Source organism: Bombus affinis, chromosome 18 (assembly GCF_024516045.1).
Source record: "Bombus affinis isolate iyBomAffi1 chromosome 18, iyBomAffi1.2, whole genome shotgun sequence".
In the NCBI taxonomy this organism is placed as follows: domain Eukaryota; kingdom Metazoa; phylum Arthropoda; class Insecta; order Hymenoptera; family Apidae; genus Bombus; species Bombus affinis.
In genome coordinates this window covers 4,392,366-4,410,273 of record NC_066361.1, presented here as the reverse complement: position 1 = coordinate 4,410,273, position 17,908 = coordinate 4,392,366, and the positions used below count along the sequence as shown (strand labels likewise).

At 40.4% G+C, this 17,908-nt stretch overlaps 1 protein-coding gene and 2 long non-coding RNA genes across 5 annotated transcripts in view; 1 reads left to right on the top strand and 2 right to left on the bottom strand.

The window, feature by feature from the left end:
* Nucleotides 1–17,908, top strand: part of LOC126926612 (uncharacterized) — a 73,857-nt gene that overhangs the window by 11,043 nt on the left and 44,906 nt on the right. Inside the window, exon 1 of one of the 3 annotated variants that reach the window (XM_050743001.1) lies at nt 12,828–12,989. The exons of the other annotated variants lie outside the window; for them this stretch is intronic. Coding sequence (XP_050598958.1) covers nt 12,956–12,989 — 34 coding nt within the window. The 5' untranslated portion in view covers nt 12,828–12,955. Of the gene's footprint in view, nt 1–12,827; nt 12,990–17,908 lie in introns of those variants that run through there. 3 annotated transcript variants of the gene reach the window in all.
* On the bottom strand, nt 4,675–5,115 carry LOC126926691 (uncharacterized). Its single transcript, XR_007714779.1, has 2 exons — nt 4,990–5,115; nt 4,675–4,898 (listed from the first exon to the last, which is right to left on the bottom strand). It is a non-coding gene; the product is annotated as an uncharacterized LOC126926691 (long non-coding RNA).
* Nucleotides 11,651–12,502, bottom strand: LOC126926718 (uncharacterized). Its single transcript, XR_007714810.1, has 2 exons — nt 12,214–12,502; nt 11,651–12,138 (listed from the first exon to the last, which is right to left on the bottom strand). It is a non-coding gene; the product is annotated as an uncharacterized LOC126926718 (long non-coding RNA).

The window sequence follows — 17,908 nt, the reverse complement described above, 5'->3', positions numbered from 1 at the left end:
TCAAATTCTACTGACATAACCTCAAAACCTCCATCTTCCTACCGACATCTGCTTGTCTAAGCGAATTACTTTAATGTACATTATTTCGACCATTGAAGTTAGCATGTGTAAGCGTTCGAATACTTTCATTAGCCACTACTATTTTTCTACTAGTTGCTCCTCGTTTTAAAATTACATCACATTGAAGCATACTCATTTAACCACTAAATAACATCAAAATCGTTACCGCAAATATTAATATTACAGTAATATCTTATATTATAACAATATAACAATATCTGGCGAAAATTGGCGAGTCGAATGAATTCAATTTTTAGAATTGCATTGAATGGGCATTCGTAGCGTTTAGGTGAATGGAACGACGTTACGGTATTCTAAACTATGTTATCGTAATAATGGATCTCGGAGGGAAATAGAACTTTTGTTTATTTCATTAGCTAAATCCTATTGTTCTCCATTTTTCCAGAGTTTTCTGCCAGTTTCCCATTATTCCGGAATCGACCAGGTGAAAGGGCGATTTCGGCTAACGAGGAGGATGCTCGTATGACTATGCGAGCGGCGCACGTTTCGTATCGTGTCCGATCTCGGATGGTGAAAATCGTCGGTGTTAACGGTGGACTGCGTCGCATACGCGACTGTCTCTACCTGCTTGCTAAATACCAGGTCGTAAAATCTAGTGGAAAACGTGCTCAGTTTGCCGTGAAAAGTTTGTCCGGATGAATTTCACGAACGTCTTTCTATAATGCTGGGTCGAATGTTTTCTCACGTGTTATTTTAGGACTTGTAATCCTATTGAACAACTGCTTACCGTGTTTCTATTGAAGCAAGTCCATGGGTTGATAGGATTTAGCGAAACAATGTTAACCGGAGAACTGGCACGTTTGTCAACATGATCGATTTGTGATTTTTTATACAGATTATTTAAACCTGTAACTTTACATTTATTAGTTTACTAGGTTATTTAGAAAAATCTTTCTTTTTTATTCATGTTAGAATTCCTTGGAGCATTACTTCTTTGGAGATTCTTTATGCTGTTAGATTTTACAATAAATCAGTATTTTGATATAATAGTATATATTATATTACACATTTTAATATTTAGTATAATTTTGTCTGTTTCACGATGGTTTATAGTTTGGATGGTTGGCAACTAAGTGATTGCGGGTTTTGTCAATACCACCTAATGACGGAATCCGCAATCACTTAGTTGCCAAGCCAATGGTTGAAATTGAAAAAGCAATTGGTTGGACCAAAAGAGAAAATAATCCTGCACGTCGACACGACAAGCTCGGACAATCTCGATCATGAATATTAACGTATCCTCTTCGACGAACGATTTTACCACGGCTCTTCGATTTACGTCCGGTGTGGCACGTGAAAGGACGATCAATTATTCGGGCGCGCGACACAAATGTTATTCGGTGCATTACGCGCCACTCTGCGTCGGTCCTCGATCGGAACAAAGTCGACCAATCACGTCACTTTTATTTCTTCTTCATTTTCCCCTATAGTCATTGAATTTTATCGAAAACGATTATTCCTTATTAATTTTTAATTGTTTGTTAGTTATTAACGATTACTGTACGGTACTATTGGATTGGCAACTAAGTGATTGCGGATTTTGTCGTTGGGTGGTAACGACAAAACCCGCAATCACTTAGTTGTCAACACAATACATAGGGATACGTTAGAAAGGGTGACAGAAGGAACGTATGGAACGGGACCGCGTACAAAGACTGGCTTAGGAAACGGTGGTTTTCGTGCCGGGCTGAAATCAGGCCGCAGCAATATATCGTCGTTCTTAACCTCGCGATGCCCTGCTGCACGAAACTTTATTTCCATCGAGCCACGACTTCCGCAACCACCCGCCGCTTTTATACCCTCAGGGAGTGCTGCAGTTGGTCGCAGTGCAGCGGCCCACTGCTCCTGATGCACCAAAACTGCATGGAGAGCTGCAGGATTGTTCTGTAGATGTTAACGTCGTATCGATCAGTATCGACGACTTACTTCTTTTGGGCAAAAGAAAGAGACAGGCTATGAATATGGTAGCGATAACGATATTACGAAATTTCATCGAAATAAATGTAGTTATTTAGCATGGAAAGCAATTTTGCAGATGACTTTTCCTTGCAAGCGAATTTCTTTCGGTTCAATAGCTTTTGGATTGGGGTTAGGTTAGGGTTAGGTTGCATATTTAGCTGCAACATGGAATTAAAACAGAAAACAGGGCAATTGCGGAGAATTTAACGATTGCTGGTAAATACTTGAAAATTAATAACAAAACTACGTATGAATTTTTAAGAGGAGAATGGAGAAAGAATTGTATGTATGTAACTTAACCCTTTGCACTTGAATTTTATTTCAATTTCGTTAGCAGCAGTTGCCAACGCCTTTAAATGTTTTATTTGAAATTTACTTTAACTAAAAAATAAGACAAGAAACAAATTCACTTAAATACTAGTTTTATTCACACTATTGTTGTATTTTCTAATTTTTAAGTGTATGATATACCTTGAAACAATTTCCAGCATGCAATCACAAAAAAAGGTGGGACTGAAAGAATGTCGACAAGGGAGCTGTTGAGATAAAAACTGATATCGAGTTACACTCGACATTGGAGTGCAAAAGGTCAAAAAGACGTGTAAAATTAATAGATTGAGGTTAGGTTGGTAAAGTAATTAAGTAGTAAGTAAGTAAAATATTTAACTGAATAAGTAAAGCATAGGTGATTTTTGCCACGTGCAATTCATTCTTCACGTGTCACCACGTATGCCCATTTCTTCACGTGCATTCTGCGAATCGCTCTTCACTCGCTGCCGATACTCTACCATAAATATTTAATCGATCTTCAATCGTATATCATTCAACCGTAATGTTATTTGTCAAACGTATATTCAATCGTAATGTCTATCATTCGTGCCAATTCTACAAAGTAGAATTAAACAATTTAAACAATTGCAAAAATCTATTCCTTTAAAGCATAGCGAATATATTTTTATGTAGAAAATGAAATTTATTGCGACGCTTGTAGGAACCTACATACGTATCTCGAGGCTATTATCTCTACGAGTCGACCATAAATTATCGACACCTAATTGATAATCATTAGCAACAGCTTGCTTTCAACCAGGTGATCGATCATCGTTTCACCTGCTAATCTACCGTAAATAGAACTGCCTTCCACAGCCATTTTAACGACTATTTCAAATTCTTAAAGTACAAAATAAATCTCGATTGTATCTATTTAACGAAATTACTGGGATTTTGAAAACTTTAATATATTTATCATTGGATGGTAATGACAAATTCCGCAATCACTTAGTTGCCAACCTATATTACCGTTGCTCATCAACCGTCGAAAGCCATGGTTTACGTTACTTTCGTGTCAATTGCACACGAATGCACGTACCAATACACATACGAAGCTGCAATACGAACACCTGCAGCGTGAAGTTATGCAAATTCGTGGCGTCGCGTCAGTGTTCACGTCGGTGTGTCTTTGGTTCGATGCCAGAGTGGACCTTCCATTGTCCATTAGATCAGGCCATGCTACGCGGTGAAGAACGCTAAAGAGGCAGAGAAAGAGAGTAAAGGCTAGGTAGGAACGCGCCACTTTTTTCCACCGAAACGGCCCGCTAATATCAAATTACATCTCGCGATCACGAAAGGCTGGTGTGTCCGACCGGCCACGCCATTATCGAACGTTCTCCGGCTTACATACGATCTCTTTGACTGCGAGGTGGGTCCCGGCCGTCATTACCAAGGTGATAAATCGTTCAGAAAATTATGCCTCTGAGCACGTGAAAATTTGGCGTAATTTACCGGTCGAACTGCGCCACTGCGGCGAATTTCAAATTCGTGTGCCGATCTTTTCAATGCATCTAAACTGTTCTTTGCTCGAAAACCGTTTTCTCTCCCGTTTATGTGAACGAAAAAATGCTGAAAGACCGGAGATTTAAGGGAGAAAAAAGGTGTCGAAGGAATTCCACGAAAAAATGTGTACCCCTTTTTATCCGCAGATCTACTCTCCTCGAATGAGAAAGCTTTTTCGCTGTGCTGTCGAGAGGCGATCACGCGAATACCTCGTGATACGTCAGCATTGGGAATAAATTAAATTTAACGCCGGAATAACCGCTTTTGCTACCGTGCACGAATGCATGTGGCACGAAAAAAGGGAGACATAAAATTGCATTTATATATCGCGCGCGTTACGTTCGAACGACAGCGGTTGACTTGAAAAATATTTAGACAGCGCTAATCGCGGCGCGGCAGTAGCGGTTTTCGTTGATTCATAGTAGCGATACTCTAGTTGATTTAGTCCTCGTCTAACGGAGAGCAGGTTATTATTGGCTCGGTCGAATGTTTTATTTTATAGTGATAAGTTGAATTTCATTAATTATATAGAAGTATGCAGAAAATAGTGAATATAAAGAGTAGCTTAGAAAATAATAAACTTGAGATAGCCGCGTTAGAATTCACTCAACCACCATCATTCGAGGATTAACACTTAACGCTCCGAGTGTGCCTCTCAAGCAGCATCGATGTGCGATCCTCTACTACAAATGTATTTTTCGGTCGTTGTTGGTAATTGTTTACAAATAAAAAATAATATCCGTCAGTGAGTACCGTTAGACCTGTGAACCCGGGTTGCATCCGAATGAATGTTTTAAAAAATTCCACACATTACTCGTTTATAATTAATATAAATATTGTAATCAAAATTATTACTTCTCAGATGAATTAAGATTGTTTTGAATGTCTTTAATATTATTATCTGCACGTCATTGTAGCATTTCAAATCTGACACTTAAAAACTTGCAAGTCGAAGCATGATGAGAATAAGTTGAAGTTGCCGGTCGATATTCACAGTTAAAAGTCGAAGCGTTAGAGGTTAATCCCTGTGACAACAAACAAACAATTGTTAAGTAATGCGATTAACCTATTTCTACCAAGTAGTTTGAAACCTTTCCGTTGAAATCAATAGCTTACTAATTAATCCTATCTTCACCAAAATATTCATTCAGTTCCACGTACAACTCACTACTCGAGTTAAACCATCACGTTCACACTAATTAAAGTGAAATTATCCAGCGAGTAACGTTTCTCTGTTTCCTGGTCCCAACTGAATTAGCTTGTGTGAAAAGGTTTGCGCATGCGCATCGTTGGATTCGCCATGTATCACGGATACACGTCCGCCATTGAGGGTGCGTTCGTGGCAACGAAAGTATGCTAATTAAGCTGTTGCCGGCACGTCTAATTGCACCGTAGCCGGCTAATGAGTCGGTGGTTTACCTGGCGGCGAAATTTTGGTCTGAAAAGTCGGCAAACAACGTGGGCCGATTTTCACTGGCCAATTAGCCGATTCCCCTCTGTTACTGAGATCTGTTACACGGCCGGTGAATTTCAACCGTTGCCGATGGGCTGATTCTCGTGAGACCGGGAACCGGAGTAACGGGCAAAACGCGACTGATTTATTTGTTCTTGTTTGTTGCTGTTGTTTATGTAGGAAACTATGATTGTTTGTAGATTAACACGTCGACTGCCACGGTGGTCATCAGTGTCCCACGTTACCAAATTTTGTAGACTAATTAAAGCAAGGTAAACTTCATAAACCAAAAGACTAAATAGTAATTAGTAGTAAATAAATAGTAATTAAAATATAATAGACTAAAAACAATATATTTCGCAAAAATTAAATGTTATGATATAGTAGATATTTTTCTGGGGATAACATTTGAGCTAATGAAACTACTAAAAACTGTAAATCTGGACTGGAAAACATAATATGTTACATTTCCTATTTTTGTATATTTTCAAACGAGGTTTAGTGTTCTATTTACCTATTTGATAGAGCAATTAGATAATTCAAACTCACGAAACAATTGAATAGCTCGTCAGTTACCTGAGCAATAAATTGTAGTTTATTACTTCTGAAAACTATAGTAAAAGATAATACCAGGTACTAAAACTTAATTATTGTAGATACAATCATTCCCTAGTAGCTATTAGGAAAAGTCTAATTGCAAGTAATTTTCTTCCAAACAATATTTATTCAATATTTACTACGTTGCGATACAAAAACATAATTCATAAGAAAATTTTCGTGTTCTCAAAGGGATTTCCCGACACTTTCAACAATCTCTTTTTTGAAAATATAAGTTCAAATCGGTGTGAACGGTTAACCGGTACCAAAGTCCCAGAGAAGAGCGTTAAGACGATCACAATAGTCTCATAAAACCGCAAATCCCCTCAAATAACCATTTCAAAAAAGGATTCGATCTCTGCTTTTAACCTTGTTCAAAAACGGAGACGATGATTTTGCTTGGTTTCGTCGCGAAACGAGTTTCTCTCTAAACGTACGTACTTCGATCGAGAGGAATATTAGTTGGCATTAGTTGGCAACATTGGGTGGTAATAACAAAATCTGCAGTCACTTAGTTACCAACCGAATATAAAACGTCGAAACCGGACACACCGTGGAAGAATCGAAACGTACGTACAGAATGGCCAGGGAGTAGCAATTATCGGGCAAAATGATAAAGACAAAGGCGTAATAACGCTGCACGGTTCACAGAGGTGGATTTAATGAGCCGCTAACCGGCCGGCCTGTTCGTTTCGTGCGGAAATTAATCAGCTCTGGCATCGATACGTTTCCCCGGTTTAATGAGATTACCGCGTAGCCGAACAAAGATCGAAAGATGATCGCGATCGGAAGGATTTCGAAGGAAACAGGTTGGGATATCCCCGGAGACGGGATAATTGCCCCGTGGCGGTCCCTTTGTTGACTTTCCAAATGGCCAACTACATATTTAGGATGTAATTTATGTCGAAAAGTGTCTATTGTAAAACAGTGACGAAGTTAGAAGTAAAAATTAGATTTGAAGATTGTAGAGCATCCGCGTCGCATCTTCGATCGAAGATACATTCATCGGGCAATTAAGTTGCCGTGCTAGTAATTAAGTCGTAATTTCAGCTGCCAAAGAAACTTTGTTTGATCTCACGATCACGCACAGAAACGAAGATAATCGACAGATCTTCGACCTTCTTCCTCGTAGTACGTTGCTGGAGCAATCGATTGATCCCATTAGTAATTAACCTATACACGTAACATGTTCTTAACTTTGTTCGAAGAAAACGGTGTCTCTTTGATCTATAGATGGTGAATACAGAGATTAAGATGGACGATCGACGCGTTATTTCTTTTTTTGAAGACGATCGCGATGAACCCGGTGAATGTCAGTGCCCTTATTTTCGCGGTTTTGAAGTAGCAGCATTCTATTTACGCCCAGCCAGGCGGTTTTTAGTTGGCACGTGTATCCCTCTATAGGTGAGCCGCGTGAAACAGAAGGATAAACGAGGAGGCTCGAAGGAACGGCAGTCGAGAAAGAAGGACAGAGATGCGCGACACGCTGCGCGGAAGAGAACGTAAGAAAGACAGAGAATAAGAAAGAGGAGCTCTCTTGCAACGATCGTCTCGCGTCTACGAGCGTATCCCGCCTTGCCGGCACGTATCCAGGAAGTGACGTCAGCCGACGACGTTCTTATGAATTAATTTGCGGAAATCAAGCCTCCCACCTACCCCTTTCTCCCGGTCTCGCGCACAGATCCTAATCCTGCGCGCAGTTGCGCAATCCTAATACCGCCTACACACGGCAAAAAGTGTTCATACGCTACTAAATGCTTTGTGCGGTTCTTGTCTCAGCGTGTCGATAGATCCGACGATTGTATTCGCCTGTGGCGCTCACTTTTATCTCTCCAACTCTTGCCGCCATCTTTTATTCCATTATTTTTCAACCATTGATTACATAATTTCTTGATACCGAATGACAGGCTCGTTTTAGAAGAGACACACGGAGTATGGTGTCGAAAGCAGCTCGAAAAACTGTTGCATTGTCTAAGATTCCCGTTAGAATAACCTACATCGATAGAATCAGGCCGAGCAGCTTCCAAGAAAAGATTTTGCATCGCAAATGACCGGTCGAGGACCGAGTGCTTCGACGTTCGATGACTGTCCTCACCCACGTAGCGTTCCAATGAACAATACCTTAAACTTGACGGCGTCTCGCGATCATCCTGTTGCTGTCGCTATTTTAGGACCGTCACTACTACCGGAACACACCGACTCCTCGTCTGAGAGTTCCTCTGTAGAAACGCCGCGATCATCTCCGAATCTGAAAATTATCTCCGATACAAAGATAATTTGCAATTTGGTGAAACGCAAAACTCATCGAAAAATTTCCCAAAATTCTCTCCTCTCTGGATTAAAGGAGAATATAGTCGGTGAATTTACTGTTCTCGCCGCGCCAGAGGTTGTCGTTCGCGAGTCACGCCTACGCCTTCAAGCTCTTACGCCAAGCACGAGAAACTGTGGCCCGAGCGTAATTAGCGATCCTGTGGCGTATCGACGCCGATCGTCGAACCTTCTGGCTCGAAAATCGGAACGTTGGACGCCTAGACGAGGCCTTTTTAGATTCTAATCGGAGATCAGAACGATCTGCTCGTTGGACACCTACGTTCATCGAATCCCTGCGATTCGACTAGAACAGAACGTTGGACACCTACGTCCAGTGAACCCTGGCGATCCATTCATAGAGTCTATTGCGATCTATTTCTTGGACACCTACATCCATTCGACATCTACGCAGATTTTATACCGTCTTCCAAAAACAGGAATGGTGTAATCGAATCCAAAGGTTAGACGTTCAGAGTGGAAGAAACTTCCTGAATTGAAATGGCGTCGTTGATCAATGGTGAAATGTAAAATATCTTATATACGTAACGCACGCATGTGTTACGCATAAGAAGTTGCAGGATTGTCACAACGAATGGTTCTATTGTATCAAGTAAATGTGTGATTTTCTTGTAAGCATCGGGTCTGCCTCGCGTAGAATTGAAAATTGAACTCGTATCATCGGTACGTTTTACAAGTCACAAGCTACAAGTTTGCAAAAGTTTGAAGCTGACTCTGTGGAATCGTGTACAGAATGCATAGAGTCGAAGAATAACAAATATATTAGGTTGTCCCAAAAATGTATTTCGCTATCTGCACGCAGCTGCTTTATCTGGCTATGTTGATACAAACATGAAACCTAATCTGTCCAATGTTGTGGTCTTTATCCTCTATCGACCTCTAACTGCTGTAGGGTACGTTCCGTTTGCATTCAAACAAAAAGTGTTGTGCATCTATTATTTTCTTCTGAAACTTTTAGGTTAACCTAATAATAGAAAATTGAACAATATCAATGGCAATATTATTCTTATTATTTACAGGATTTTTATTACGACATAAAATAGGTAAACATATAGATTTTTCACGGACCATATGCCACACATATGTTTCGATTAGTCCTTAATGATTCTTTTATTTCATCTCATTTTCTAATACTTATAGACGAGCGTGTATGTGTATATCAGAGTAGTCGATTGAATCTTCACGGCCATTAAGCCCTCTGTTGTTGAACTTTCCCGCATCTGAATCGATTGGACGAGCGATAAGAGTGTTGGAACGATATTTAGCAACACCTGGATGAACCGTGTACGTCCAATCCATCTCCCGTTGTCGGATATAGATATTTTGTCCGGCACATAACAAGCCGCTTGACGTGCAAAGATGGCCCTTAACTCTAAGGTCCAAGGGATGCCAATGCAGTTTAGGATAATATGACGGAGATCGGTAGCATGAGGCAGGCGGCAATGTATGGAACAGTCGGAAAGCTGGAGAAAGAGAGAGAGAGGAGAGCCAGGTGTTTCATGGGGTACCATAGAACCGAACCACCCCCTACCAATGTTCCCTCCTTGCGGAGAGAGACCACACGTTTCCCTCTAACTCCTACGTCTGCTTCCTCGACGCACCCTTTTCCCTTCCTTCTCCCTCTTCCGTCTTCCTTCTCCTTTCACCATCTGTATTTCCCTCTTTCTCTCTCTTTCACTCAGTCCTACCACAACCTTCCACCCTTCCTTCTTTTACTCTCTAGTTTCGACTGGTCTCCTCGTTATACCGGGTGTCGCGTGGCGAATCGGGCATTCCCAAACGGTAAACAAGGTAGGATTATATTGTTTGCCGACCGTTTCGTCGTGCACGTTGTCGTTCACCTTCGATCTAGGTGGTCGAGTTTTTAGTCCAGATTCTTTGGCGAGTTCATTGGTGGGCTAGAACGTTCGTGCGGTTTCATGGGAACCGTGAATTTGCTGCTAGTGGGTGGGTATCTTCCAAGAAACTCGAGAAATCCTAAAAATCGTGACTTTTGTCGTGAAAGTCGTCCGACTTAACCCAACCTGATACTATCGGTATGTCGAGATATGCGAGTCCCTCTGTCGTCTAATTTTTCGCAATTCCGACTTGGGTTAACCTAAATTGACCTGTACGAGAAATCTCGATGGAAAGAAAAGGGGAATAATAGAACTCCTTAACGACCATTTAATATTCTTTTAGAGGTTTACAACGAAGAGTCGTTATGAGTCGTACGTACGTTACGAGTCGGGGGAAAAAAGTATCATAGTATATAGCATATCACGAAGTTGTCGAGCACTGGCTGCTTGTTTATTGATCAGCGGATAGCTCGAACGCGATCGAAGCTGCGGAACGTTGCGCTCGAACGGCTGGAAAGAGGGCGAGAAATCGATATTCGCTGCGGCGTTGGCTCGCGCGATCGACCCAAGCCACCCGGTATAGAAACGGGTAACGAACACCCAGGAGTAGAGTCCTAGTGCCTCGAGGCCTGTAATATTATACCGGCGAACTCTCATATGCTCAGGTTTGCGTTTCTGCGTGCGTGAGAGACGCCACCCGTGTTGTCGTGCCTCTTTCTCGACGTCATCGTCGTCATCGTCGTAGTCGTCGTCGTAGTAGTCGTAGTCGTCGTCGTCGTCATGGACGTTGACTTGGTCGCGTCGCGCCTCGTCTTCGTCGCGGTCTGTCGTCGTCCAGCTTCGTCTCTCGCCTCGTCGATTCTTCTTTGAATCTGAATAATGACTCGAGCCGACAGTGTGTCGTTTCTCTTTGATCGTCCGCTCTATGTTGGTTTTCTGCTTTGGTTCGAGGCTGCAGTTTTCGAAATTTCATTTGATTAACTGATTAATGTATATGACAGAGAATGTTGTTGATATGGTTATGGTCAATATTATTGTTACCCTTTTGTTTTTATTGTGCCATAGGTGATAATGCTCGTAAATAAATAAAGGAGAAGATAAGATTAACTCTTTTGTGTTACGATATATATTACCTAACCTAACCTAACCTTACCCAACCTAATAGTTGCTTACATAAATGTTTGCCTGGTTATTTGCTATTTAATTTTGAAGATATAATTATTCGCTATATATTGTTTTATTTTTAACCTTAACCTACGATTTACGTTCGAGAAAACGTAAACAAGCTCGCGCAGCCTTCGAGCCATTCGCACGACTTGTGTAATACGTACTACGGGCTATGCCCGTAAATTTGTTTGGCCCGACCATCGTAGTGCGGGCTATGCCTGTAGTTGTAGGTTAAGAGGTTAAACCATTATCGGCCTTCTCAATAATCCTATAATTTTATACAAAATATACTGCATATCGAACATGACCGGACACTTTTGTGACCAACTTCACGTTCTCAAAAACTGAGCAATTATTTCTTCCAAATGTAGATGCTAAATTATATTATACGTAATTTAATTAAATAATGTTATTTCTATTGTCGATTAGTATACAAATATATCGCATTTGAATTAACTTCATAAGGTAGGAAAAATATTTTTTCCAGGTAAAGGAAATACCAAATAGATTATTTATGAAATTGGAATTGCGAGATAACGGCGAGCGTGCGATCGCCGATGATCTCATCACTTAGATCGCAGGCACAATCGACCTATTCCACCTCGTAAAGCCGTCATTGTCTCTTACAGAGTTTATTAAAGCCGCTACAATTGGCACCTACTTCACTCAGCAAAATACGATAGGCTTTCTTCTTGACCCGGCGTTCTTCGGGGCCAGCGTGTACAATTATCAGGCGTTGATGTCTCCCCGCGACGATTCGCGCCTCCGTCCACCGTTTAACGTAATTATCAAGCACGTTCATCGCTTACACGAGTAAGCGGATTAAATTCGCGTTGTTCCTTCAGTCTTCCATGGATCTTTCGTCGTTCAATCGGCACCCATCTGTGTGGTATTAAATAAAATCGATTAAAAGAAATCGCGCCTTCTTTCTACGTATAATCTCGATCGAAGTTTCACCGATCGAACGTTTCCTGGTGCGAAAGATAAGGTTTTATTGCATCACGCGAAGAAGCCATTCACGTGCTTTCGAGTTGACGCCTTTGCCATCAAACGTAGCTTGCCCCCTCTCTTAGCTTTTTCTTTGCCACTCACAACTCAGGATAAACGTTATCTCGTATCAAACGTCCTCGAATCCCTGTTCTCGAATACTTAATCGTTAGATCAACGAAAAGTCGCGAACAAACGCAAAGTAGAGCGAACCAAGTCGTTAAAACCTGTGGCGACTTATTTTGCGATTACGCGCGCGTGCTATGTTCGTCGTTTAATGGAGGACGTTTCGTTATCGCGTGAACGCTGTCGATCGCGATGCCCCATTTTGCAGCGACCTCTCTGCTTCATTCCTTCTTTATCACGTGGTTTTTTACCGATCGAGGAAACCAGTCGTTATCGCCAGTCGCTTCGTACTTGTTATCGTTAAATTCAAATCGCGACTAGTCGGTCTCCGATGTGCAATAATTCTACTTTCCGTGGAACCTACGAATTCCAGGCTGGGGCTCGCGGTGTTCTCTTTAGCGCTCGCAGGAAACACAGAGAAACGTTCCTAGTGAGTATAAATATCAGCCGGTGCTATTCCTGTTAAACGCAAACTGCAATTGTGGCAACGCTCATTTCCACACTTCGAATTCTTTCGTCTGTCTCGCGAGGATGCGATTCAAAGTGTTCGATTGGCCGAGATCTCTTGGAGGAGAAGAAGGTTACGATGGTTGGACAGATCGGGAAAGATAAGAGGCGAGGTACGTAGGGAACTATCGATGCCAACTCTTCGCAACCCGCTAGAAAATTCCAACATTCTTCGGGCTTCCATATCCATTTCGAGTTTAGCGAGAATCGATATTTGGCGTGGCCTTCGTGGTCCGGTCCGGGTGTAGGTACGCATGAGGTTACACCCGCGTTGCCATACTCTGTGGTTTTTCTTCCTACCAATACGATGTTACGATGTACGATGTAGCAGATACCTTGTTACCATTTCACGTCGTGCGTAACTATTAGACTTAAATTTAAATGCACATAATTCACAAATTATGAAAAATATGAATTTGTGTAAATGTTGGTAATAATTGATTATTAATTTTTATTATTAAACTTACATTTACTTTTATTTATTATTATTCTATGAAACATTATAAATTATACGAACGATCGTATGTTTTAAGTAAATTTAGTTATCACGTCCATTCTTCATTTTATCACTACGAAATAGATATTGGACGATCGTGATAACAATGTTTAAACTTCGTTGAATTATATAACGCCGTTTTCCCATTGAAGTGGGTGCTCGTGTTTTACTCGTAGAATCCAATCGTACGATATTTCAAAGTGGTCAAAAAATACTCATTAACGAAACATTATTCTCTTAACCTATATGTCATACAATATACTTACATACTATACACTAAATATCATCTTTGTGTTGAAAGATTCATAGTCCTGTTTGTTTTCTATTTACCGTGCAATGCCTGTAGCGCCATGTTTTTTTGAAATTCCTATGCTTTAGTCCTATTATAGAGTTTGTTCCATAATTCATCTGTCAGAATAATCGTCACAAGTAACAGAGGTTCGCAAGATGCTGAAACACAGAAATATTTATCAGATTGTCGTATAAACAATTTTTAAGGGCAAAACGATCGTTTTCGACAACGATTCGCTTTCATTTCCGTTACAGATCGATAAGAGTGTGCGTGTAACGATAGCTTAGCTGGTTCGTAAATTTCTCTTATCTCCGGGCGAAGATCTGTCGTGCCGATGGCTAATGTAGACATTCCTTTTTCTTTCTCTCTTTTTTATTATTATGCACAGTGAGCAACGTTGACGCAGCGGCGCTTTTACTGTGGTGTTGCGTGAACGTCGAGGCTGGAAGGAACGGCGCTCATAGATTTTGGCGATCGATAATTTCGAAATTTAAAAGAGGCAAGCGATACAGTGGCGTCCGTTCAGAGAATGAGAATGCGCCGGATTTATGAGCCCCTAGATCAGATCTGGCGATTGTTTCTTTAACCTCGGGGGGCGTTGTCGAATTAAATTTTTCATCGGACAATAAAACATTCCCCTTTCCACGTTTTCCGCGAATCTACTTTCGTGACTGTGTCTTTATTTAAAATTGAAACGCTACTCCTTATGCAGCTCCTTCTGCTATCAAGCAGAACTGCAGTTTTGTCGTGGAAGAAATAACTGGCAGGTGATAAACCATTCTATTGGGGTTAGTTTAAGGTTAGGTTCGGTTGGCAACTAAGTGATTGCGGATCTTGTCAATACCATCTAATGACAAAATCCGCAATCACTTAGTTGCCAACCCAATATTTTCGTGGAACTCGCGACTTTTAATCGTTTGCCTTACGTTATCGAGTTGCACTCGAGACACGGATTTATATATAAAATTGATTGTATTCATGTGAGATTAGATTAAAATGTAGCTTTAATTCCAATTCCTCGATGTTAGATTATTATGATATTTCCATATGATACGGTGTTACAGTAATAAATAGCAATAGTCGCTTAAGCACAGTAAAATTCCGTTTATGTGAATTAGGGAGGGGGAATTAAGCGATTCATATAGTCGAAGTTCACATAATAGAAACTTGAAAATAAATAAACTTCCTAACTCGAATAAATAGATTCTGTAGTTTGTTTAATCTCTCGCTAACTAGGATTGAGGTTATGAAGTTTTGTCAAGATATCTATTTTCAGGTAAAGAATAAAAATCATGGGGATTCTATATTTAACTAATATCAGTGTATTACAAGATTCGTGAGATATTCACTAGAAAAGCTTAGACAAGCATAGTATTAAAGGTATCTGTACAGACAAGTAGAATCTCCTTAATCCTGTCAGTTGCTGCCTACGACTGCAGACGTGTCTTCAGTCGTCTGTTCTCTTTAATCCAATCTTTACTTCGTTTTCCCACCATCTATATTTACCTTCTATATTTACCTCCCACCTACAACATCCAAATTCACGAAATCCTGGACAACCCTAACAGGAGGAAAATTCTTCACCATTCTTGTCTGCGGCAAATTGGTCATATTTTCTGAACATTTGTCAAACTTTTCCCAGCCATTTCTCCGAAAGAATGAATAAAAGATGTCGACGCGCCTTTCGATCTTTCTTTTGAAAATTCAGGTACAAATGCAGGCACGCGGGGACAGTTTTGCATCGGGTAGGCGGCGTCCAACGGTTCCTTGCTGTTTGTTTTGGCGTCTGGCGGTAAAAATGCTCGGATTTCGGCCAGCATCGATCGTGTGCACTGTACATTCTACGAGGCAGACTGCGGCCGCTCCTTCATCTCGTTACATTTATAGACTTACAGAGAAGACTTCGAGACACGAGCGAGTCGAGACGTGTCTCGCTCGCGTTCGCCACGCGGCTCTCATATTAGTCATCCATATTTCCGATTAACGAAACGACTCGGTATCTCCGCGAGTGCAGCACAGTCGACGAAACATAAAAATACGAGGAATAGAGTAACGAGGAAATAAAGCGATTAGATGGATAACGTCGATGCTAAGGAAACCGGTGGCATTTCGCGACAGGTAGACGAGCGCCTATTGCACGCGGCTCTGCCACGCAACTAGGTCAATGGCGGTGTTCTGCCACGTTCTGATTTATGATCCTCCGCCTTCCGATCGGGGACACACCGGGACTGACCACCCAGCTGCAGCGCGAGGGTGACAGCGTTTTTATACGGTCACGTTGCTTTCTCAACGATTAGATTCTACAGGCTATAGCAATATCTTTCTTTTAGGTTGGTAACTAAATGATTGCGGATTTTGTCAATACCACCTAATGGCAAAGGCCGCAATCACTTAGTTGCCAAGCCAATATTTCGCGGAATTTTCAGCGTAGACGATTGAAAGAACGTTCGATTTGAAATGAGAAAAATTGAATAATATATTTGACGAAGATCATAGTTAAAGTGGAGATGTCCTGTTGAGAATTGTGCATCTTGATAGCGGAAATAATGGTATAGGGACACTAAATATACACTTGCAATTAATATTAGAATAATTATATATTTATTTGATGAACGATTTCTAAGATATTCATCGATACACACTTGCACGCGTCTCAGCACTTTATTCCATACCCGACTGTTAACCGACTGAACCGTTTACATTTATTTGTTTTCGAGACGTCGCGCATACACATACCTCCACACACTGATACTCACATACAAGTATTTCTACCACGCATCTAACCTAGTCTAGCACACAAAATTATACATATCTCAATATGTTCATATATTTATTCATTAGAATTCAATACAAACGTAGTTTTACTGCATCAATGCCATTTCTTGAATATTAGGTTAGCAACTAAGTGATTGCGGATTTTGCCATTAGGTGGTATTGACAAAACCCGCAATCACTTAGTTGCCAAGCCAATATTTTGCGGAATTTTCAGCGTAGACGATTGAAAGAACGTTCGATTTGAAATGAGAAAAATTGAATAATATATTTGACGAAGATCATAGTTAAAGTGGAGATGTCCTGTTGAGAATTGTGTATCTTGATAGCAGAAATAATGGTATAGGGACATTAAATATACACTTGCAATTAATATTAGAATAATTATATATTTATTTGATGAACGATTTCTAAGATATTCATCGATACACACTTGTACGCGTCTCAGCACTTTCTTCCATACCCGACTGTTAACCGACTGAACCGTTTACATTTATTTGTTTTCGAGACGTCGCGCATACACATACCTCCACACACTGATACTCACATACAAGTATTTCTACCACGCATCTAACCTAGTCTAGCACACAAAATTATACGTATCTCAATATGTCCATATATTTATTCATTAGAATTCAATACAAACGTAGTTTTACTGCATCAATGCCATTTCTTGAATATTAGGTTGGCAACTAAATGATTGCGGATTTTGTCAATACCACCTAATGGCAAAGGCCGCAATCACTTAGTTGCCAAGCCAATATTTCGCGGAATTTTCAGCGTAGACGATTGAAAGAACGTTCGATTTGAAATGAGAAAAATTGAATAATATATTTGACGAAGATCATAGTTAAAGTGGAGATGTCCTGTTGAGAATTGTGCATCTTGATAGCGGAAATAATGGTATAGGGACACTAAATATACACTTGCAATTAATATTAGAATAATTATATATTTATTTGATGAACGATTTCTAAGATATTCATCGATACACACTTGCACGCGTCTCAGCACTTTCTTCCATACCCGACTGTTAACCGACTGAACCGTTTACATTCATTTGTTTTCGAGACGCCGCGCATACACATACCTCCACACACTGATACTCACATACAAGTATTTCTACCACGCATCTAACCTAGTCTAGCACACAAAATTATACATATCTCAATATGTCCATATATTTATTCATTAGAATTCAATAGAAACGTAGTTTTACTGCAGCAATGCCATTTCTTGAATATTAGGTTAGCAACTAAGTGATTGCGGATTTTGCCATTAGGTGGTATTGACAAAACCCGCAATCACTTAGTTGCCAACCTAATAATTTCAGAAGAATAGACAAATTTTGATTACCTTTTTTCTCGCACAGAAAGATATTTTGATCTTTGCATTAGAATTTTGTGTCTAATTATCAACATAATATGAATTATCGTTTCTTTGTTCATGCAAGTATTAGGAAATGTTTTGAT